This window comes from Pan paniscus, chromosome 8, assembly GCF_029289425.2.
Source record: "Pan paniscus chromosome 8, NHGRI_mPanPan1-v2.0_pri, whole genome shotgun sequence".
In the NCBI taxonomy this organism is placed as follows: Eukaryota; Metazoa; Chordata; class Mammalia; order Primates; family Hominidae; genus Pan; species Pan paniscus.
In genome coordinates this window covers 113,241,053-113,266,515 of record NC_073257.2, presented here as the reverse complement: position 1 = coordinate 113,266,515, position 25,463 = coordinate 113,241,053, and the positions used below count along the sequence as shown (strand labels likewise).

Sequence of the window (25,463 nt, the reverse complement as noted above, 5' to 3'; positions counted from 1 at the left end):
TGATACTTTTCTTAAATACCTTTGAAAACAAGGATCAAAAAATATGAACTCTTATAAAAAGGGCTTTATTGTATTTTTATAGCTTATTACATACCTTGTAACAATCATTTTGTTAAATGTGAATGTCAGTTTTATTTTCTGTCCCTTTTTTCCTGGCTATTTACAAGCTTTGTAAGAATCGTTCCTTAATTACGTCTAAACATAGTTTTATATAAATGGATTCCTGGAAATAAAACGTTCAGACTTAAGAAATGATTGTTACAGAGACTGTAACAGGCCATAAAAAAACGAGTGCCACTTTAAACAAAGATTTCTCATTTTAATTAAAAAGATAATCATCAGAACATTCCTACACTTAACAGAACCATTTAAATAAGCTTCTTAGGAAAAAAAAATATGTAGTATATTATGCAGGCCTCCATACTATAATTTATAACATATTTAAATCAAAGTCTCAGTTGATCCTTTAGTATGAATTCTTATATACTGTACCTACATTTTAAAGACACATTGAAAAAGAACAGGTCCAAATGAGATAAATCACGTCTAATTCTTTTTAACACGAATGCTTTCAAAAGATTATATTTTTCCACAAGACATTAGTAGAACACATTTAAGAGTACTTAAGAAATCCTTTGTAACATGACCACATATAAACCTAAGAATTGTATGTAGTTTATTGATGAGGTGCATATGTGTCAGGTAAGAGGACCATATTCAGAAGACTACCATATAATCAAAGGTGACCCATACCTACATGAAAAGAGTTTCTACTTTCAAACTCTGATATAAGTGGAAGCAATCCTTTCTGATTTTCAAAATGCCATGTCTGGATATGATTACAGGCAAAATTTGATAAAGCAGGATTCTTCTCAATTAATTTGACTAGCTTTTAAATTGTTTTTAAATTATGTGAAATTTATAGTCAACATTCCAAGAGAGAAGGAAGGAAAGAGATCTTGTAAGTTGTCATTATAATTAGGTGCAATTTAAAAACAGATACATCAATGTTCTTCAACTTAAGTCACCTTTTCTTAATTACACTGAACACTAAACCTGAATCACTGCTTGACCGCCTATTTCTCATTTCAATATATTACTGAATACTGCTTAAAAGCGGATGTTTTCCCATGGAAACAAGTTATAATTGGGGCTGGGCACAGTGGTTCATGCCTGTAATTCTAGCACTTTGGGAGGCCGAAGTGGGCGGATCACTTGAGGTCGGGAGTTCGAGACCAGCCTGGCCAACATGGTGAAACCCCATCTCCACTAAAAATACAAAAATTAGCCGGGCGTGGTGGCTCATTCCTGTAGTCCCAGCTACTTGGGAGGCTGAGGCAGGAGAATCGCTTGAACGTGGGAGGTAGGGGTTGCAGTGCACCAAGATCGCGCCACTGCACTCCAGCCTGGGTGACAGAGTGAGACGTCGTCTCAAAAAAAAAAAAAAAAAAAAAATTATAATTGGGAGCCTATTTCCTAACTGAGAACTCGGTAGCAAATAAAGTACTGACATGACTAACACCACCAAAACAAAGATTAAATAACTGTAAAACTCACAATCATTAAAAAGAAGGAAATTATGTTCCAGCTTCATAAAATGGGAGTAACATACCAATGATCAGCAAGTATGCATTCCAAATGTGAAAAACATAATTCTTCCATATTCACTCATTAAACAAATTTAACCTCAAGCTAATAACCAACTCAAAAAAAACACTAAACATTTAATTAGCAATCATTTAGTTTGCTTCTTATAATACAGACTGCTGCTTGGGATGATCTACAAAGGAGAAGAGATAGATGGGGCCAAATTAATATATTACTCAAGGGAAAGCCTTCCTTGCCTCCATCTAAATTACTTCCCTGAATAAGAATTATTAAAATCATACCACTGATCTATGCTACTAGGAACATGAAATCAGTAAATGTAGATCATGATCTTGTTCACGATCTTGATCACAGTGTCCATAAGCGTTTCTCACTTATTTCTGCTTTAAAAAAATTACAGGCATATAAAAAAATTTTTGGTCATCCTATCTCCTCAGTTTATTAAAGGCCACAAGTGTTCTACACACCAAAGGTCACCAGAAAAAAAAAAAATGCTCTGAAGTCACTCTCTTATCCACACTGTCACATGGCTTACTTAAAACTTTGTAGATAGGCTTCAGAGTACCTCAAACTTCACTGAAAAACCATGAATATTCAATAGTACAAACTCCTTTTTAAAAATATTAATGAAGTCTTTCATAGAATGTTAAAGTTAGGCATATCAAATATTTTGTTCTCATGACCATGCATTATCTTTTGTGTTGGATCCTCCATCAATAAAAGCATCAAGAATCGAGGAATGCATTAGGGAAATACAAATTGAAACCACAATAGGATATCACTATACACCTATTAGAATGGCTAAAATTAAAAATACTGATAATCCCAAATGCTGACACGGATGCAGATCAACTAGAACTCTCACCCATTGCGTGTGGGAATGCCAACTGGTACAATCACTCTGGAAAATAGCAATTTCTAAAAAGGTTAAACCTACATTTATCACGCAATTCTCCCTCATGGGTATTTAGAGAAATGAAAATGTTCACACAAAATCTATACACAAGTGTTTATTTATAGCAGCTTTATTTATAATCACCAAAACCAGAAACAACCCAAATGTCCTTCAGGAGTGAATAAACAGTCTGGTACACTACACAATAAAATACTACCCAACAATAGTAAGACGTGAACTCCTGATACATGCAAAAACATGGATTAATCTAGCTCAAAGGCATTATGCTGAACGGAAGAGGTCAGTAACAGAAGATTTCATATTGCACGGTTCCATTTATATGACATTCTCAAAAACATAAAATGAAGTGAGGAAGAGGGTGTTAGAGGTGGAGGAAGAGTTTAAGAGTTTTTTTGCGGGGGAGTGATACAATTGTTCTTATCCTGATTGTGGTTTACATGAATCTACACATATTAGAATTCCTAAAACTGTGTACATTAAGAAAAATCCATTTTACTGTATGTTCATTAAAAAAATTGGAATCAAAAATTTGCATACAGCAGGCATGAATAAATATATATTTAAAGAGTAAAATGGAATGAGAGTGGAATGCCTATTCAATAAACTTTGGGAGTCTGTATGAATTGCTTTGTGTTAGAACGTTGTTGTGAAAGCACCACCACCACCACCACCACCACCTTACCCTATGACCTACAAAGCACCTTTACATTTACCTTATTTAATTGTACTGAATTACATCCTTTTCCTCTATGTAAAGATGCCATGGCTGATGGTGATTATGAGCTGAGGGACCAGCCACAGCATCTTTAAAATAAATGAAGATGATACACAATCTGTTCATAGTACTAGGAAAAACTACCAGTTTTATTGTGATGTGATTTTAATGTAGTACCTCAGTGGCCACATTCTGGGATGTTGCTATTGTCCTTCCACTAGATATACCTCTTCCAAGTGTCACAGCTTGCTTATATTCCTACTCCCATGGTTCACTATTTCTCTAGCTGCAAACAGCCTACAGAAGTAAATTGTTTTCTGAAACCAACTTACTACCAACTAGTTGGAATTCAGAGAGTCCAAGCCTTGGCCATGAGATTTGTCTCATTCTGCCATCACTTGTTGTTGTTGTTGTTGTTGAGATGGAGTCTTGCTCTGTCACACATGCTGGAGTGCAGTGGCATAATCTTGGCTCACTGAAACCTCCGCCTCCTGGTTTCAAGCGATTCTCTGGCCTCAGCCACCCAAGTAGCTAGACTACAGGCCTGGGCCACCATGAGCGGCTAATTTTTTTATTTTTAGTAGAGACGGGGTTTCACCACGTTGGCCAGACTGGTCTCAAACTCCTGACCTCAGGTGATCCGCCTGCCTCAGCCTCCCAAAGTGCTAGGATTACAGGCGTGAGCCACTGCAACTGGCCTGCCATCACTTTTGATTCCAGTTAATTCAGCTCCTTCCTGCTGTGTTTCCCAAGTACAAGGCCTCACCTTTTACTCTGGTTCTAGCCACATCATTTCCCCCACTTCCCCTGTGTTGATACACTGGCCAGCACACAGTGGACTAGATATTTTGTCAAAGCATGATCCTGAGAAACATCAGCATCAGAAACATCTGATATGCTTGCTGAACATGCCAATTTTTTAGGCATACCAAGTAAAAGGGAAGAGGGGGGAAAAAGAACTAAGAATCTGTACTACATTTTAACATGCATTCCAAATAATTCCTATACAGGGTAAAGTGTAGAACTATTACAATAGACACTAATCAGTATAGGCTGAATGAATCAATTATTTAGTTCCTTGCTAGGTTTCCCAGTTCCACTTTTGAGTTCAAGCTTGAAGCAACGCTTTGCTACCTGTTTCTAGTATTCACTGATGCTTTCTGCCTATTGATCTCCCCAGAATATCTGCCCCAGACTCCCTGCCATTATTCTCCTGCTGAATGTATACCCTTGTATATGAGTCCATTTTTGCACTGCTATAAAGAAATGCCTGAGACTGGGTAATTTATAAGAAAAGAGGTTTCATTGGCTCATGGTTCTGCAGGCTGTACAAGAAGCGTAGTGAATTCTGCTTCTGATGGTTTCTGCTTCTGGGGAGGCCTCAGGAAACTTAAAATCACGGGAGAAGGCAAAGGGGAAGCGGGTGCATCTTATATGGCCGAAGCAGGAAGAAGAGAGGGGGGCAGAGAAGGTGCCACACACTTTTAAACAACCAGAACTTGTGAGAACTCTATCACGAAAACAGCACAAAAGGCGGAAATCCGCCCCCATGATCCAAACACCTCCTACCAGGCCCCACCTCCAACACTGGGGATTATAATTAGACATGAGATTTGGGTGGGTACAGAGCCAAATCATATCACCTTCCCTTGCTAAGTTCCCCTGAGTCCACACACCTGGTTGAGTTGCCAACAGACACCTAGTCAATTTCTTTTCCCCAACTCCTAGTCACCCCGCAGCACCTGGCCTCTGTAGCTTTGTGCCTCCTTATCTGGCAGATCTTGATAAAACTGTGTTCCCAATAGACAGCGGTTATGAAATTACTCAAAACCAAATCCTGATATTTCTCTCACATAACAATTTGAGTACAGCTGGTCCAGAGATCTTCAGTTCAGCCTACTTCTTATGCGGATAAACTTTTCTTAACCTCTTATCATGGATACTTTTAAATATACAAAAAAGTACAGAATAATATATAATCTCCATCTAATCATCACCCAGCTTTCTACCTTTCAAGTCTCATATATTCTATCACTTTGACCATCTTTTTTTTTTTTTTCTGTCTTGTTTGTTTTGTTTTGGAGACGGAGTCTTGCTCTGTCGCCCAGGCTGGAGTGCAGTGGCACGATCTCGGCTCATTGCAAACTCCACCTCCCTGGTTCATGCCATTCTCCTGCCTCAGCCTCCCGAGTAGCTGGGACTACAGGCGCCCACCACCATGCCCGGCTAATTTTTTGTATTTTTTAGTAGAGACTGAGTTTCATCATGTTAGCCAGGATGGTCTCGATCTCCTGACCTCGTGATCCGCCCACCTCGGCCTCCCAAAGTGCTGGGATTACAGGTGTGAACCACCGCGCCCGGCCCTGCCCATCTTTATTTATACGAATATATCTTAAATTCAAAGTCTCCTTATTATAGTTAGGGACCATCCCAATATCTTCACCCACCAAACACTCATTTTCCCTTACCTACCTACTGCTTTGATAACCCTCTAATTGCCCTTAACATGACTGATGCCAGCTATATTTTACTTTTTCTTCATTTGTTCTACCCTACTCTCAGCAACCTTCTTCATTCTGTCTCCAGAATATCCTTGAATGTCTTTCCTCCTTTTCCATACCTACTGCCCTAGCTCAAGCCCAGTCTCTTGTGTAGACTATTACATACTTTAAATGGCCTCCCTGCCTCTCTGGTACCCCTCCCTAGTCTAATCCACTCTAAAGCACTAAGTGCTCTTTCATCTTTGTTGTTATTGCCCCCAGTGGGAATCAGATTCAAATGTAAATTACAAATCTTTCAGGAAAAAGTATTCACATGTTTATAGCTTGTACAGGGGCCACAGACCACAGATTTAAAGCCTCTGCACTATCAGCAACAAAGAGGATTAAATTTTTTAAGTAACACCTAAAAACATCTGCTTCCTAGGAATAATTTAACAAAAGATATATAAAGACCTCTAAACAGAGAAATTCAAAACCTAAATAAATGGAAAGACACATCATTTTTGTGGACTATGAAACTCAATAGTGTTAAGATCTCAGCTCTCCCAAAACTTATATATGGATTCAATGCAATTCCAATAAAAATCATAAAAGTATGTTTTGTGGAAACTGACTAGCTAATTCTTTTTTATTTTTTTGGAAACAGTCTCGCTCTGTTGCCCAGGCTGCAGTGCAGTGGCATGATCTCCACACACTGCAACCTCTGCCTCCCAGGTTCAAGCGATTCTCCTGCCTCAACCTGGAGTACCTGGGATTACAGGCACGCCCCACCATGCCCGGCTAATTTTTGTATTTTTAGTAGAGACGGGATTTCACCATGTTGGTCAGGCTGGTCTCCAACTCCTGACCTCAGGTGATCTGCCCGCCTCGGCCTCCCAAAGTGCTGGGATTACAGGCGTGAGCCACCGCAACTGGCCTAGCTGATTCTAATACACATGAAAATGCAGGCCGGGCACAGTGGCTCACACCTGTAATCCCAACACTTTGGGAGGCCGAGGCGGGCAGATCACGAGGTCAGGGAGTTCGAGACCAGCCTGACCAACATGGTGAAACCCCGTCTCTACTAAAAATACAAAAATTAGCCGGGCGTGGTGGTGTGTGCCTGTAATCCCAGCTACTCGAGGCTGAGGCAGGAGAATCACTTGAACCCAGGAGGCAGATGTTGCTGTGAGCCAAGATTGCGCCACTGCACTGCAGCCTGAGTGAAAGAGCGAGACTCCATTTAAAAAAAAAAGAAAAAAAAAAGAAAACGCAAAAGGCCAAGATAGCCAATGCAATCTTGGGGGAAGGGGAAGCTGAGGGGCATATACTATCAGATATCAAGAAATGTTATTATATAAAAATATAGAAATTAAGACAGTGTGGTATTGGCACAAGAATAGACCAATGGAGCTACTGAGAAAATCCCAAAAGCAGGCCTACATACATATATAGACATTAATATGACAAAAATGACCCTGCAATAGAAAAAGAACAATCTTTTCAATAAATAGTGCTGAATAAGCTGGCTATAGAAAGAAAAGGAAAAAAAGAATTCTGATCCTTTTGTAGTTTGTAAGCATGACGATTGGGTTTTCAGCCTCATGTGTGAAGTGTGCCTCCCTCAAACCTTGTTACATAGGCACATTACCTGTCCGGCATGGAGAAAGAAAAAAAAAAAGAATGCTGACGTCTACCTCACACCATATGCAAAAATTAATTCCAGATGGATTGCAGAGCTAAATGCAAATGGTAAATAAAACTTCTCACGGACTTGAAGAGGTACTTGTAACATATACAAATAGCAGCATTATTCACAAAGGTCAAAACGTACAAGCTTCCCAAGTGTCCGTTGACAACAAATAAAATGTGGTATATACATACAATTAAATGTTATTCAGCCTTAAAAAAGGAAGAACATGGATGAAACCTGAGGACATTAAGTAAAATAAGCTAGTCACAAAAAGGCAAACACTGTATGATTCTACTTATATGAGGTATCTAGAGGAATCAAATTCATAGGAAAAAAAAATAGAAGGCTGGGCTCAGTGGCTCATGCCTGTAATCCCAGCACTTTGGGAGGCCGAGGCGGGCGGATCACCTGAGATCAGGAGTTCAAGACCAGCCTGGCCAACATGGTGAACTTCGTCTCTACTAAAAATACAAAAATTAGCTGGCATGGTGGCACACACCTGTAGTCCCAGCTACTCAGGAGGCTGAGGCAGGAGAATTGCTTGGCGGAGTCTGCAGTGAGCCAAGATGGTGCCACTGCACTCCAGTCTGGGCAAGAGAGCAAGACTCTGTCTCTGGGGGAAAAAAAAACACCAAACAAACAAAAAAAAGAATAGTGGTTGCCAGTGGCTGGGATAAGGGAGACATCGATAGTTTGTCTAATGGGTATAGAGTTTCAGTTTTGCAAGACAAAAAAGTTCTAAAGATTATATATGCACAACAGTGTGAATATACTTAACACTACTTAACTATACATTTTAAATAGTTAAAATGGTAAATTTTACATGTATTTTACCACAATAAAAAATGTTTAAATGAAGCTTATATGTGTGTGTATGTATATAGGTACATATGTATGTGTGTCTGTGTGTGCAGATAAATAAAATCAACATCTTGGCCCAGTGAAGTGGTGCACACCTGTAACCCCAGCATCCCAGCACTTTGGGAGGCAGAGGCAGGTGAATCACTTGAGCCCAGGAGCTTGAGACCAGCCTGGACAACATGAAGAAACCTCATCTCCACTAAAAATGCAAAAAAATTAGCCGATGTTTGGTGGTACATGCCTGTAGTCCCAGCTACGGGGAAGTTGAGGTGGGAGGATCGCTTGAGCCCAGGAGGTCAAGGCTGCAGTGAGCCTAGATGGGAGAAAGGGAGGGAGGGAGGGAGGGAAGGATCTGTATGACCTTGGGATAAGCAAAGAGAAAAAGTGCTAACCATAAATTTAAAAATTGAAAATCTTGACTACATTTTGACTACAATAAACCTCTACTCATTTTGTCAGGGCCAGGCAAAACAGATATCTGCAGGATCAGCAGAGGTCTTAGTACAGGATGACAGAGTACTATCAGGATAAGGAAGAAGGGGCGGGCCCGATGGCTCACACCTGTAATACCAGCACTTTGGGAGGCCGAGGTGAGAGGATCACTTGGGTCCAGGAGTTTGAGACCAGCCAGGGCAACATGGGGAAACCCCATCTCTACAAAAAATTAGCCAGGCGTGCTGGCAAGCACCTGTAGTCCCAGATGCTCAGGAGACTGAGGCAGGAGGATCGCCTGAGCCCAGGAGGTTGAGTGAGGCTGCTGTGAGCTGTGATTGTGCCACTGCACTGCAGCCTGGGCAAAAGAGTGAGACCTTGTCTCAAAACAAACAAAAAAACAGGATAAGGGATATGTCCATACAGAAATATGGCAGGTAACATGGCAGCCCCGCACAGAGTGTTGAAGTCCAAATGTGATGTGAAAAGCAATCTAGCACAGGTATCGGACAAGGGTGTTCATGGAAGGGTGTAGGCCAGCAATCTGACATGGGGTTTTGGAGCCTAAGTAAGTCAAGGACGGCATCTATATAGTGGGTGTGGGGAACAGCAGCAACATGAGAGTGGTCACATAGAAAGGGGCTGATTGACTAAGAAAATATGTTGAGGATAATGAAAGCCAAGTTACTCACTGTCAGAAAACGGAGTTACAATTATGAAATTATTGAACGAACCCTGTGGTATTAGACTGGAATTGGGGATATCAGTGTGAACTCATGGTTTTAAATAATATGTAAGATAAAATAACAACGTAAATGTGCAATGTGCACCTGTGTGCGTGGTGTGTCCAGTATGATGGCTTGTGAGCAGTGACACCCCAATAGCAATGAGCACGCTTAACACCCAGATCTGGACTTCTACATGTCATTCTCTACTAAAAGAAACTTCTAAAAGAGCTTCTCGGAGAAATCACTAATTCCAGGGCTAGGGCAAAAAAAGTATAAGAAGAGCCTGGAGTATCTTTCAGTAAACAAGAAAATGCTTAATGACACCAAAAAACAGAGGAAGCAGTTTGAATGCACTTCCCACTGGCCAAATAGGGAACAATTCAAGCATCAAAATAAATAATGAGGCCAGGCACACAAAAAATAATGAGGCTCATGCCTCTCAGCACTTTGGGAGGCCAAGGTGGGAGGATGTTTGAGCCCAGGAGTTGGAGGCTGCAGTGAGCTATCATCAGTGAGCTATGATCACACCAGTGTACTCGAGAGCCTGGACAAGAGGGCAAGAACCCATCTCTTTAAAAAAAAAAAATAATAATAATACTCCAATAGGGGAAAAAAGGCCAAGACTTGAATAAACACTTCAACAAAAGACTATGTCTAAACAGTCAACAAACCTAAAAAGGTGCTTGTTTACAGTAGTCATTAAGGAAACACAAATTAAAACGGTGGGATAGTACCATCATCCACTACAGTGGCTACAACGAAAAAGACGATGTTATTATTATTATTATTTAAGATGGTGTCTCGCTCTGTCGCCAAGGCTGGAGTCCAGTAGTACCATCTCAGCTCACTGCAACCTCCGCCTCCCAGGTTCAAGCGATTCTCGTGCGTCAGCCTCCTGAGTAGCTGGGATTACAGGTGCCCGCCACCACATCCAGCTAACTTTTGTACCTTTAGTAGAAGCTAGGTTTCACCACGTTAGCCAGGCTAGACTCAAACTCCTGGCCTCAAGCGATCTACCTGCCCCAGCCTCCCAAAGTGCTGGGATTACAGGCATGAGCCACTATACCCGGCCTCAAAAAAGACGATATTAAGTGAGCACTGCAAGAATGTTCAGCAACTGGGACTCCCATACACTGCTAAAGAAAGTATAAAATGAAAAACATTGGCTGACTGTGGTGGCACATGCCTGTAGTCCTAGTTACTCAGGAGGCTAAAATGGGAAGACAGCTTGAACCCAGGAGTTCAAGGGTGCAGTGACCCATGATCATGCCACTGCACTCCGGCCTGGGCAACAGAGTGAGACCCTGTCTCTAAAAAAAAAAAAGAAAAACAGTTGCATAGGTTCTACTAAAGTGTCTTAGTCCATTTACGTTGCTATAATGGAATACCTGAGGGTGGGTAATTCATAATAAAAAAAGGTTTATTTGGCTCACAGTTCTGCAGGCTGTACAAGAAGCATGGTGCTAGCATCTGCTCCTGGTGAGAGTCTCAAGCGGCTTCCACTCACGGTGGAGGGCGAAGAGGAGCTGCATGTGCAGAAATCACACGCCAAGAGAGAAACCAAAAGAGAGAAAAGGGAGGTGCCAGACTCTTAAACTACCAACTCTGGCAGGAACTAATGGAGCGAGAACTCACTTATTTCCAAAAGGATGGCACCAAGCCCTTCATGAGGAATGCACCTCCATAATCCAAACACCTCCCACCAGGCCCCACCTCCAACACTGGAGATCAAATTTCAACATGAGACTTGGCAGGGCCAAACAAGCTATATTCAAACCATAGCATAAAGCTAAACATTTTCATACCCTGTGACCCAGCGATTCCATTCTCAGGTACCTACCCAACAGAAATATGTACATATGTTTAAGGAAAGACTGTACAAGATTATTTATAATAGCACAATTTAAAGTAGCCAAAAACTGGAAATAACCCAAGTGTCCATCAAAAATAGAATGACTAATCTGAATGATTAATCACAGTGGAATACATTAACAAGAATAAACACACCACACCTCCCACAACAACCTGAATGAATCATCTTACGAACAATGTGGGACAAAAGACACCAGTCACCAAAGAATACACACTGGAATGATTCCATTTAGATGAGCTTACATACCAATAACAGTAAAACTAATCTACAGATATTATAAGAGAGTGGTTTCCCTTGGGATTAGGGAGTTAGTAACTAAAGGGAGCATGAAGGCAACTTGTGGAGTGCTGGCAAAGTTCTATTCCTGATCTAGATAATGGTTACGAAGATGTGTTCACTAGGTAAAAACTCACTGAGCTATATATAATTATTTGTACATATTAAAAATATGTAACTATTTGTATATATATTTTACTTTAGTAAAAAAGCTCACATTAACACATACATAAAGTACACTAGAACATTCTTCTTAAATATAGACCTAGGCCAGGCGCAGTGGCTCACGCCTGTAATCCCAGCACTTTGGGAGGCCGAGGCAGGCGGATCACAAGGTCAAGAGATAGAGACCATCCTGGCCAACATGGCGAAACCCTGTCTCTACTAAAAATACAAAAATTAGCTGGGCGTGGTGGTGCGTGCATGTAGTCCCAGCCACTGGGGAGGCTGAGGTAGGAGAATGGCTTGAACCTGGGAGGCAGACGATGCAGTGAGCCAAGATCGCGCCACTGCACTCCAGCCTGGGCGACAGAGTGAGACTCTATCTCAAAAATATATATATATAAATATATATATAAAAAAATATATAAATATATAAAAATATATATAAATATATTATATATATAATATACATATAAATATATACAAATATATATATAAATATATATATATATAACTAGATTAAGTCCAAACTCCCTGGGCCTCCAATTTATATTTTCCTTATCTGCTATACTCAAATTATATCTATCTACCCACCTATAACTCACTGCACCTGCCCAACTTCTGATCTCCTGGCCTTTACCCAAGCTACTTCCTATTCTTGGAATTGCCCACCTCAGACACAAGTCTGTCAAAATCTGTCTACTCTTCAAGGTCCAATACAAAACTTTCTTCTTTAAAGCTTCTAAAAAATCTCTCATTAAAACTAATTTCTCCTTCCTTTAACTCAATTTACTTTTTTTTCCTGTTGCCTCTCTTAAATTCTATAGCTCTTTGTGCCACTATTTTAGCACTTAACAAAGTGTGCCTTAAGAGATATTTATAAATGCCTATCTTATTAGATTGTGAAGCTCTAGAGAAGTTTTATTCAACTTTGTATCTTCACCCCCCTCTGCCCCCTAATGTCTTCCCCTATATGTAACAATGCTTTGCAATCAGTTCAGGCTCACATTTTTTATCAAATTACATTACAGGTACACTATCATGACCTCTCTTTGTCAACCCACTGATTTTTTTTTCCTATACTTTATTGCCAAGTACTACTTAACAGAAAATGTGGTACTCCAGCACAATTTAGGATCATACAGTCCTAAATTTCCTATGAAAACCTTGGATACATAAAGGGGCTTTATGGTGTAAATTGACAACCCCTTACTTATACATGGCAATTTAGAAATTAACATGAATTGAAAGGAAAAATAGAGAGAGACCCTAAGTAGGTAAAATTAACAATAGCCGATTTTCTGGTTAAGAAAACTGGAGCTCAGAGTAAGGAGTCGTTTAAGCAGCCACTGTCAGCCCACTGGCCAGTACACTTGCTACAATGTAGTCCGTGATCATTTTGTTTTATAAATGCATATACTCAATATACTAAATTTTACTTTTTCCGATTATGATATATATTCACTGTAGAAAATCCGTAAAACATAAAAGAATTGAAAGAAGGCTAGGCATGGTGGCTCATGCCTATAATCCCAGCACTTTGGGAGGCCAAGACAGGTGGATCACTTAAGTTCAGGAGTATAAGACCAGCCTGGCCAACATGGTGAAACCCTGTCTCTAATAAAAATCACAAAAATTAGCTGAGTGTGGTGATGCACACCTGTAGTCCCAGCTACTCGGGAAGCTGAGGCAGGAGAATTGCTTGAACCCGGAAGGCAGAGGTTGCAGTGAGCTGAGACTGCACCACTGCACTCCAGCCTGTGCAACAAGAGCGAAACTTCGTCTCAAAAAAATAAAAATAAAAATAAAAAATTTTTAAAAAGAAAAAGAATTAAAGAAAAGAAATATCACCCAGCCTGGGTGACAGAGTGAGTGAGACTGTCTCAAAAAATTTTAAAAAAAAGGGCCAAGCGCGGTGGCTCACGCCAGTAATCCCAGCACTTTGGAAGGCTGAGGCAGGCAGATCACCTGAGATCCGGAGTTCAAGACCAGCCTGGCCAACATGGAGAAACCCCATCTCTACTAAAACTGCAAAATTAGCTGGGTGTGGTGGTGCATGCCTGTAATCCCAGCTACTCAGGAAGCTAAGGCAGGAGAATCACTTGAACCCGGGAGGTGGAGGTTGCGGTGAGCCGAGATCGCGCCATTGTATTCCAGCCTGGGCACCAAGAGCGAAACTCCATCTTAAAAAAAAATAAAAATAAAAAAATTTTAAAAAGAAAAAAAGAAAAAGAATTAAAATCACTTCTCAGCCTTTTGGCTAAGATCAAGTGTAGTATCTGTTCTCATCAGTTTAGTATCTGATATGTCCTCTATCTGAGGACAATATATTAAATAGATTTTTGGAGCAGGGAGATGGAATAGGAGCTTGCTCCGTCCACTCCATGCATCGACCTGGTATTGCAGTACCTCCAGGAACGGTGCACTCGCTCCGGGGATACAAAAAAAAAAAAAAAAAAAGAATTAAAAGAAATATCACCTAAATAATGCTTTTCTGTGTATTTACTAGTATATTTTCAGAATACCATTAAATATTTTGAAATATTACCCATAATCCAGCAACTCACAAATAACCACATTAACAGTTTGGTGTAGTACTTCCTGCATACAAGGATTTATGAATCTGTGCTACAAAAATATTTATCGACATGCTATAATTCCTGGATATCTGTCTCTATGACTTTTCAGTGAAAGCATGAAAGTTTTCCAGACATCTAAATATATCAGCACCCGATCTTTGCAACCTTAAGTTTAGGTGCAGCGAAGAGATGGAAAAGCTGTTAAAACTGTTAACAAAGGAGTTGTTGGGTTATTATGTATGACCTTGATGTAAACTCTGTTACAGTTCAAATTCTGTTACAAATGCCATTCCAGTGACATCAAGCTTATCAGTCCCAAAGATAGAAGAATAGCACCATGATATTGCTGAACTTTTCAGGGCATCACTGTGGAATAGTCAAGATTCTGATTATTTCTTTATGCTTTTTTTCTACATAACATGAAGAGAAGAAATCTGCTGTATTACATTATGATTCTAGGAGTATCCAATCAACAGGTATTATTCAGCAACCAAAATGAAAAAGTGCTATCAGGAGAGTGTCAACAATAGAGAGCAGAAAGAAGAAAGCACAATAGTTGTCATAATAAGCATCTTACCATTCTTCTCTAAATCAACTGTACTAGATCATTGCAGTAGATTACTGTCACTATAGTATTGTGCAAGTTACTCCCTGCCCTGCTTGACTTTGGGCTTTTGACTTTGAGTAAGCCAAGTTTAGATCATCCACTACCCAGCAAACCCACAATTTCAAGAGAATAAATACCTATCACTGTAAGATGCTGGTATTTTGTGATTCTAAACGCCAATAGCTAACTGAAATGATACCGTGACAACAGTAGAGTCTTACTGCACTTCATCGGTAATTTAAATAATCAGGAAACCTATATGTAAATCTGGACAGTAATTCTTCCACTCTGGCCACCGCTTGACTGCCTACCTCAGAGAGATATCTGTCAAAATCTATCTATTCATCAAGATCTAATATGAAGCTTTCTTCTACAAAGCTGCTAAAGAGCTCTTCAGTTAAAACGAACTTCCCGGCCAGGCACAGTGGCTCACACCTGTAATCCCAGCACTACTAAAAAATACAAAACTTAGCCGGGCATGGTGGTGCACATCTGTAGTCCCAGCTACTCGGGAGGCTGAGGGAGGAGAATCACTTGAACCCGGGAGGTGGAGGTGGCAGTGAGCTGAGATTGCACTACTGCACTCCAGCCTGGGTGACAGAGTAAGACTCCATCTCAAAAAAAAAAAAAAAAAACAACAACAACAAAAACGAACTTCCCCTCCCTTAAATTCTATAGCACTTTGTGCTTCTATTTTAGCATTTACCAAAGTGTGCCTTAACAGATATTAAGGAAACATGCCACCATATCCCACAGTTTTCCTGCTCTTCAAAGAGGAAGTATACTGCACGTAAGTAAGGCTCTCAAGTCAGACTGCCTGGATTTAATCTCAGGATACCTGCTAGCATGACTTTGAGCAAGTTACTTAACCTCTCTGGAATAATTTTCCTTAAATGAGAAATGGGAATAATAGTAATACTGAATCTATCTCACAGGATTACTGGGAGGATTAAATGAAATAATATATATAAAGAGCTTAGAACGGTATATTTAGAACAGCAAATAGTACATGCTAAATAATTATAGTCAAATCTCCGTAGCTGCAGGGAACTGGTTCCAGGATCCTCCCATCGGATACCAAAATCCACAGATACTCAAAAGTCTCTTATAGTGCCTTAAACGGCACATAACCTACACACATCCTCCCATATATTTCAAATCATCTCTAGATTACATATAATAATGCAATGTAAATGTTATGTAAGTAGTTGTTATACGTATTGTTTTTAATTCCCACTTTTATTGTTATATTGTTATTTTTTATTGTGGTCTCTTTTTCTGAATATTTTCAATCAATGGTTGAATTAGCAGATATGGAACCCACGAATATGAGGGACCAGCTGTTAGCTGTTAGCTATTCGTGGCTGAATAGCTGTTAGCTATTCGTGGCTGACTGTATGAACAAAACACAAAAAATTTCTTCTGGCCGGGCGTGGTGGCTCACACCTGTAATCCCAGCACTTTGGGAGGCCAAGGCAGGCGAATCACGAGGAGGAGATCGAGACTGTCCTGGCCAACATGGTGAAACCCCATCCCTACTAAAAACACAAAAATGAGCTGTGTGTGGTGGTGCGTGCCTGTAATCCCAGCTACTCGGGAGGCTGAGGCAGGAAAATCATTTGAACCAGGGAGTCGGGGGTTGCAGTGAGCCGAGATCATGCCACTGCACTCCAGTCTGGCGACAGAGTGAGACTCCGTCTCAAGGGGGAAGAAAAAAAATATCCAACTCAGAAGGTTCATCTTAGGCAGGCAGAAATTCTCTCTCCCTTAGCTCTAGGGCTTTTGCTCCCTTGCTTCCCAATCCCCACCTTGGCCACATATAAAGGTAATCCAGGAACTAGCAGGTAGTGCCTCAGAGAACAATCATATTCTTAGTTCAACATTAATCTCAGTTATCTTTTTCACTTGTTTATCTCTGAGTCTTCTGTACAATATTATAGCTGGTCTTATAGCTCTATCTCAATCAGGCTATGGGAAACTAAAAGGAATAAGCCTCAGACTATTCTAATTATCCAGAAATTCTCCCCAAGTACAGCAGAAATATTGTGGAACACTAGTTGAAACTGTTAAGATCCAGTGGACCCTTCCCATGGAGATTTCTTCCCCCCTCCATTGCCTATTTTAGAATGCTGAGATTGATTTATTACGGAAAGAGAAAGTTTTATTTTTATTGACTAAGTTGTTAAACTTTGGTAAATATTTTCTATTTCATCCTCAATGGATTCTCACTATACACATTTAGAAAGGACTTCTGTGCTATATTAAAATATTGCTGGCCAGGTGCGGTGGCACATGCCTGTAATCCCAGCACTTAGGGAGGCCGAGGCGGTTGGATCACAAGGTCAGGAGATCGAGACCATCCTGGCTAACAAGGCGAAACCCCATCTCTACTAAAAATACAAAAAATTAGCCAGGTGTGGTGACACGTGCCTGTAATCCCAGCTATTTGGGAGGCTGAGGCAGGAGAACTGTTTGAACCCAGGAAGCTGAGGTTGCAGTGAGCTGAGATCGCACCACTGCACTCCAGCTTGGGCAATAGAGCGAGACTCCGTCTCAAAAAAAAAAATTGCTAAAGCTGGGCATGGTGGCTCAAGCCTGTAATCCCAGCAATTTGGAAGGCTGATGCAGGAGAATAACTTGAGGCCAGGAGTTCCAGACCAGCCTGGGCAACACAGCAAGACCCCATCTCTACAAAAAAATAAAAATATAGCCAGGTGTGGTGGCACAAACCTGTAGTCCCAGCTACTCAGGAGGCTGAGGCAGAGGCATTGCTTCAGCCCAGGAGTTTGAGGCTGCAGTGAGCTCAGCCTACTGATGGCAGAGCTGCGCCCAAATAAAATAAAATACTGCTAGAAAGTAGGTGAGATTTAAAAAGTATTTTAGGCTGCGAGTGGTGGCACGCACCTGTAGTCCCAGCTACTGGAGAGGCCGAGGCACAAAGATCACTTAACCCTAGCCTGAGTTCAAGGCCAACCTGGCAACAGAGCAAGCAAGATCCCATCTCTAGAGGCCAGACGCGGTAGCTAATGCCTATAATCCCAGCACTTTGGGAAGGCGAGGCGGTCGGATCACCTGAGGTCAGGAGTTCAAGAATAGCCTGGCCAACATGGTGAAACCCCATCTACAAAAATACAAAAATTAGTCAGGGATGATGGCAGGTGCCTGTAATCCCAGCTACTTAGGAGGCTGAGACAGGAGAATTGCCTGAACCCGGGAAGCGGAGGTTGCAGTGAGTTGAGATCGTGCCATTGCACTCCAGCCTGGGTGACAGAGCAAGACTCCATCTCAAAAAAAAAAAAAAAAAAAAAAAAAAGCAGATCCCATCTCTAGGCCAGGCATAGTGACTCACGCCTGTAATCCCAGCACTTTGGGAGGCCAAGGTGGGCGGATCACTTGAGGTCAGGAGTTCGAGACCAGCCCAGGCAACACGGTGAAACCCCGTCTCTACTAAAAACACAAAATTTAGCTGGGCGTGATGGCACATGCCTGTATTCCCAGCTACCTGGGAGGCTGAGGCACAAGAATTGCTTGAACCCAGGAGGTAGGGGCTGCAGTGAGCCAAGGTTGCACCACTGTACTCCAGCCTGGGTGACAGAGTGAGACCCTGTCTCAATTAAGTTTTTTAAAAAAAGAGAGATCTCTTTTGAAAGTTTATTTTCTAATTTAGCAATAAATAATTTCTAAAACTACCCAAAGTTGAATTTTTACTCCACATCTAATAATTCACTTTTGATAATTTATGAAAATCTACTATAAACATAAATTTAGAAAATTAGCAAAAAGAGGCCGGACACGGCAGCTCACGCCTGTAATCTCAGCACTTTGGGAGGCCAAGGCGGGCAGATCACCTGAGGTTGGGAGTTCGAGACCAGCCTGACCAACATGGAAAAGCCCTGTCTCTACCAAAAATACAAAATTAGCTGGGTGTGGTGGTGCATGCCTGTAATCCCAGCTACAGGGGAGGCTGAGGAAGGAGAATCACTTGAACCTCAGAAGCAGAGGTTGCAGTGAACTGAGTTTGCACCATTGCACTCCAGCCTGGGCAACAAGACCAAAACTCCATCTCAAAAAAAAAAAAAAAAATACAACAAAATTAGCCAGGCGAGGTGGTACACGCCTGTAATTCCAGCTACTTAGGAGGCTGAGGCAGGAGAATCACTTGAACCCAGGAGGCGGAGGTTGCAGTGAACCGAAATTGTGCCACTGCACTCCAGTCTGGGCAACAGAGCGAGACTCAGGGTATCTCAGACAAAAAAAAAGAAAATTAGCAAAAAGAATTACCACTAATTTCATACCCCAACACCTATAAGAGTACCCAGAAAAGAAACTGTTTGAAAGCCAATTTAAACTGGGAATAGGTAAAGTATACACAAAAACTCAGACAACTTAAACTAAGAACTAGTTTCAGATGTTCATCCCACTACCTGGTAATCAATTTCACTGATGTAAAGAAAATTCCATTACAGTGAAGCATCTGACAATTTATTTTAAAATGTAATCTGTGTTTAGATACCTCTGTTTCCTGAAGTAAGTAAGCAAGTTTACTGAATCACATTAATTCACCCAGTATTATGTCAACAGTGACATCATTAAGGGAAGTCACGCAGGAGATCATGTTAGTGCCTTCCGAAGTTAACCTCAAAAAAAGAGATGCCTCCTAAACATTCCTAGCATTATGACCCACAAACTTGGCTGATACCATTCTTATTTTTAGCCTGAACATCCAACTAGCATAGCACCTATGGTAGCAAGTCTCAAAAGGTGGCCCCCAGCAATTCCCCCTTCCCTGTTTATGCACGCCACCCTTCCTATCAATAGGTAGAGATTATTTCTCCTCCCTCTGTAGTTGGCCTTGACTGGCTTTGACCCACAGTGACATTCTTGGACTTCCAAATCTAGGATTTAGAAGACTGGCAGTCTGTACCTCCTGTCTCCTGGAATGTCCCTTCTTAGGACCTTGCCACCACACTTTAAGGAAATCCAAGCAGCCAGGTAGAGAAAGGCCCATATAGAGGAGAAGTGAAGGTCTTTCCCACACCTCAGCCAATACCAAGTGAAGCAGAAAAACCATCACATTTGAGTGGAAAAATAATTGTTTTTTTTTAAGCTAAGTTTTGAGGTTGTCTGTTAAACAGCAAATATTTACCCTTTATACTGTTTCATTTATCTATCAGCTCTATAAATAAAACTTAATACATTCTAAAATTATTTCATCTATTTCAAGCTACTGTACTTGATTCTGGGATTGGCTGGACAAGAATATATTTATCCTGTTTTTAAAAATAAACGTGGCTTGGCAAGGTGGCTCACACCTGTAATCCCAACAACGGGAGACCAAGGCAGGAGGACCCCTTGAGCCCAGGAGTTCAAAAACCACCCCTGTCAACAAAGGGCGACCCTTGTCTCTACAAAAACAAAAAAGAAAAAAAAAATAGCCAGCATAGTGGTGTGTGCCTGTAGCCACTTGAGAGGCCGAGGCAGGAGGATCGTGTGAGCCTGGGAGTTTGAGGCTGCAGCAAGCTATGACTGCACTCTAGCCTGGGCAACATAGTGAGACCCTGTCTCAAAGGTGAAAACAAAAATAAAGTTCAAATTCCTCCTCAGCATGTCTTTTCAACCCCTATCTTAAATGTGCGTGTGTGTGTGTGTGTGTGTGTTTTGGGGTCTATATTCCCTCAATCATTTTCATTTCTCTTCTTAGGTTCTCTTCAAGTTTCCATTTATACTTTTGTTAACCAAAAAAGTATTAAGAAAGGTCCTTGAGGACCTGCTAAAGCTGAATGAGAGACATTAGCACGTAAGTTAATGTAAACGGTTGCTTTCAATATCATTTATTTGTTTTTAAAAGTTAAACATTCTGCTTAAACTTTTTTCACAAGTAAAACAATAAGCTTTAAGTCTCGATCACGTGTGAATTATGGTCATCTCTGAATCAGCAGTCTTATTAATAGGATTTTATTGTAAAATTCTTTATCAAGGCACATTAGTATAGCAATGAGCAAATTTGTGAGAGTATCCATTTCATTCTGGCATTTTAAACTAATTTTACATTTGTTTAAACCATGGAAATCATGACATCTGTATAAAAGTTGTCATTAGCGATTCACAATTGAGGGAAAGGTTAAGACCAGAACAAAGCCAAATAGTAATAAAAATGCCCGTTTGATTAAAAGGATAGTTCTTCCATGTGTACTGTGCACTAATTATTTGATGCTAGCTCAAATAGCTTCCTTTTTTTTTTTTTTTTTTTGAGACAGAGTCTCGCTCTGTCACCCAGGCTGGAGTGCAGTGGTGCGATCTTGGCTCACTGCAAGCTCCGCCTCCCGGGTTCACGCCATTCTCCTGCCTCAGCCTCCCAAGTAGCTGGGACTACAGGCGCACGCTGCCACACCCGCCTAATTTTTTGTATTTTTAGAGAGACGGAGTTTCACCATGTTAGCCAGGATGGTCTCGATCTCCTGACCTCGTGATCCGCCTGCCTCGGCCTCCCAAAGTCCTGGATTACAGGCATGAGCCACCGCACCTGGCCTATCTTCCTTTCTTAAAACTGACTCTGAATAAACAGACATGTTATAGCAGGGTAAATGGCACCAAAGGGAAGTTGTGACTTACTCAGATTCATAAGACTGTTACTGCACTGAAAGAGAATACCCAATCTCAAACTCTCCATTCTCTGTTTCTTTTATTAAGGTGTCATTCTGGTGACCCTCTTCTAGTTGACCTTTTCTCAAACGGCAGCCAAAACAGCAGGCAAGGTCAATAATGAAAGTAACTAAAATTAAAAGAAAAAATTGGCTTCTCCCTATGGAAACTGATTCAAGATTTAATAATGTGTGGTGCTCTAAAAGCTGCAACTACTACATGGTCATCTCCAAGTCCACTTTAACTCAACCAGGGAGGCCATTATCAAAACATAACTCACTGGTACAAAGCAGAGATTAAGTAGCTGAGAATGTTACTAGGCTGAAGTCTAACTGAGAGTAAAAAGGATGATCTCATAATGTCTCTTTATGATCTGTAAATCACATTATTCCATAAATCTGACACAAATGTCAGGATTAGGATTAAGAGTCAACCCTCTGCTGGGCGCTGTGGCTCACACCTGAAATCCCAGCACTTTGGGAGGCCAAGGTGGGCGGATCACGAGGTCAGGAGATGAGACCATCCTGGCCAACATAGTGAAACCCCGACTCTACTAAAAATAAAAAATTAGATGGGCGTGGTGGCCCGAACCTGTAGTTCTAGCTACTCGGGAGGCTGAGGCAGGAGAATCGCTTGAACCCAGGAGGTGGAGGCTGCACCACTGCACTCCAGCCTGGGCGACAAAGCAAGACTCCATCTCAAAAGAAGAAAAAAAGGAGTCAACCCTCTAAGTAGGAAAACAAAAATAAGCAGTAACAGTTTTCTAACTTAAGTGTAGTAACTTTCACTTACTTCTAAAGTCCAGTAAAAGTTCAAGGTCTCTTCTTCATATTTAGAATTTTAATGTAGGGCAGAAATCCAAGAACCTTCTTCAGGCTCAATGAAATTTTGTTAATGATACCCCTGAATTTTAATTAGGTGTTTTCGAAAACACTAATGCAAGATAAAGTTTTAGTGAATTTGACTAGATTCCAAAAAAGTATTCTTATAAATGGGGCAGTTTAAAGTCTAAAATTCAATTTTGTTAGTATCCATGTTTATCTGGATTTGTTACGGTATTTTAGGCAAAGATACAAAATAGCTATTTTTTTAAGCAAAGGAGTAAGATTTGGAGTGACAAGTCACAATAACTTCTGAAAAAGCAAGACTGGACTGCAAATAATATCAATGTCCCTAAGGCCACCTGTTAAGCTTAAAATCTATGCATTCCATCATTCTTTAGTTGTAACCACAAAGTCTGGTTTTACACCTAGGAAATACAAAAAGCATCAGATTAAAAGCATCAAATATCAGACTATACAAGTTTGCCAAAGATAAGCACAGCAAAAAGAAAAGCGTGATACAAAGTTAAAGAAATATGTTCCAAGGGGTTTAAGCACACCCACAAAATCCAATCTTTGCTCACACTGTGCTTCAACCTAAAACTGACGGGTAACCACAAATCCTGACTTATCCCTGACTTACTTCCCTCTACCAACCTCCACCCTTTTTATCTCCTAAATTTCTCAACTGATCTCATCACTTCTTATGGGTCTTTGCAACTCTCATCTCCACGGCCTTTCCTTTCCCGGAAAATGATACAAAGCACCTGGCCTCCACATTTTACCGTCCCACAATTTACCTTTAAATTTTGTTTTGCTTACCCTATTAGATACTCATTTTGCCCCAATCTCCTGTACCCATGTTTCCCTGACAATCTGCTCTTACTTTTCATCACCTTGTCCTTATTACAGTATTTAGCTTCTCCTTTCAAAGTAGCGTTATGTACCCCTCTCCCTGACATTTGTAATTCTAGCTTACAGTCAACACCCTTTTCCCCTCCCAGGGACTGTCATTATAGCCCTAGGTCCTCATTCCCAGTCCTTATCTTCTTTAGTGAGGCCTCTTCCCTTCCAGAGTTTGTCAACAGTAGTTTGGCCAAGCTGGGATTCCACCCTCAAGGCAAAGGCTATCCTCCCTCCTCATTCTACAAAACTATAAGCCTCTCACCAGCCCTAGCGTTCCCTCCTCCACCCTTAAATCCATCTGCATCCAGCCCTGCCCGTTCCCCTCTACCCACCATATCTGTCTTCACTCTATCCCGCGCTCCCTTCCCCAGTCGTGAATGCACCTCCTCTCCCGGGCCTTACCGGTAACCCTGACACCAGGAAGGCCCCGCCAGCGGCCTCACGGCGTTTCTCCAGAGAGCTTCCTCCGCTTTTCAGTAACAGTCCCCACGCCCCTTTCCCTCCAGGGCCCCGCGCGCCGCCTGGAGCCCCCTCCTCGATTAAGCTCCCGCTGTCACTTGGCCTCTCATCCACAAGATGGCGGAGCCGCTGCCCCCACCCCTGGGTCCGCTCCGCAACCCCCGGCCTCCTTTCTGGAGCTCCCATCCCATCCCTCCAGCCGCTCCGCCGCCAGCCTCGGCCCAGGGTCCCGCTGCCCGGTCCCGCAGTGGGCGGGCGGCCCAGGCCAGAGCTCAACGACGCCGCCAACGCCAGCGCCTCCACCGTTCCCCGGCCTCCACCGTCTCCTCACCATAAACTTGAGTGCCTTCTCTTGCAGCACCGCCTCGGCCGGGTCCATAATCGCCGAGGCCACTGGGTCCGCTCTCCGCCGGGGCCGCCCCTTTGGTGCCAGGCCGCAGCCAACGCAGCGCCCGGATCCCGCCTCCTCTTCCTTCCCCCCGCCCTCTCTTACCTCTCAGGCGCAGGCTGAGGGGCCAAGGAGAATCGGCTTCTCCGTGCGCAGGCGAAAGCCCACTGGCTCACGGGATTTGTAGTTCTGGAACTTCCCCCAGGAAAAAAACTGAGTCTACGCCATGAACCGCAACTCCCACAGTTCACTGCGGCAGCGTTGCGGTTGCCCACAAGCCAGATTTAGATAAGTTGCCATTAAGCAGAGGAAATCGGCTGATGGGAATTGTAGTTTACAGCCTCTAAGGATGAGAAACGGGAGGGGCACGGGTGTCTCCGTGGTTACCGAGCGACGCCAGTAGCGGCTTGCCTGGCATTTGATATCAAGATGGCGGCCAATGCCTCACTTGTAGCCCAAATACTAAGAAAAACTGTGGCAAGAATCACGGGTCTTAGGACCTGCCTAACTGTGGTTTTAGGAAGCTGAATGTCCCCAAATTTCATGTATCTGGCATCTGCAGGTTTGCGACCCAGAGTAGCTGGGCCAATGGGCACCTGGCAGCAGCTCACAGACAAATGCGGAATTTCAAGGTCCTCCTAAGCCATCGCCACCCACACTTCTCCCGAGGAATCTTTTCTCCCCCACAGCAAGTCAGGGCCGAATAGAACTCGGTTCAAGAAATTCTCAGTGTTTAGAGCTCAAAAAGCACATAACTTGCTATTGCTAACTGTGGGATGTAGGCCCTGCACTAAGGGTCAAACAGGTACTTAACAAAAGTCCTTCAACGGTGGAATATAATGGCCTCCAGCAAATAGAGCATATAAATATTTTCTTTGGCCTGAAAAGGTACAATATGGGTTTATTTTGGAAATTGGATCTACCTTAGGAGGAGAAAACTCTAGGGTTTGGTTAAAAGTGATTTAGGTTGTTTTAAGCTGCTATGTTTGTGATAATTGGTTATACAGCCTAAAAAACTGACACACACCCAAATGCTCCTCAGCAGGTGGTTGTATGAACAAATTGTAGCATATTCCATATGTAGCACAGTGGAATATTACTTAGCAATGAAAAAGAACAGTATAACAACAACAACAACAACAACAACAAAAGTGATTTAGGGCCAGGCGCGGTGACTGACTCTTGTAATCCCAGCACTGTGGGAGGCTAAGGCGGGTGGATCACCTGAGGTCAGGAGTTCGAGACGAGCCTGGCCAACATGGAGAAACCCCCGTCTCTACTAAAAATACAAAAATTAGTCGGGCCTGGTGGCACGCG

General features: G+C 41.9%; 1 protein-coding gene and 2 non-coding genes across 13 annotated transcripts in view; 2 read left to right on the top strand and 1 right to left on the bottom strand.

Moving 5' to 3' along the window:
- BTRC (beta-transducin repeat containing E3 ubiquitin protein ligase) overlaps nt 1-24,310 on the bottom strand; it is a 201,033-nt gene extending 176,723 nt beyond the window's left edge. For 3 of the 11 annotated variants that reach the window (XM_034931327.3, XM_034931326.2, XM_055093296.1), the window contains exon 1: nt 23,702-24,083. In XM_034931327.3, coding sequence (XP_034787218.1) covers nt 23,702-23,944 — 243 coding nt within the window. In that variant the 5' untranslated portion in view covers nt 23,945-24,083. The other 8 variants (XM_034931329.3, XM_008950824.4, XM_055093298.2 and 5 more) reach the window with 7 other exon arrangements.
- Nucleotides 7,280-7,380, top strand: LOC112441094 (small nucleolar RNA U13). The gene has a single exon (XR_003029070.1). It is a non-coding gene; the product is annotated as a small nucleolar RNA U13 (small nucleolar RNA).
- LOC112441112 (U2 spliceosomal RNA) lies at nt 13,985-14,175 on the top strand. Its single transcript, XR_003029085.2, has one exon. It is a non-coding gene; the product is annotated as a U2 spliceosomal RNA (small nuclear RNA).
- Nucleotides 24,311-25,463: the final 1,153 nt, after the last annotated feature.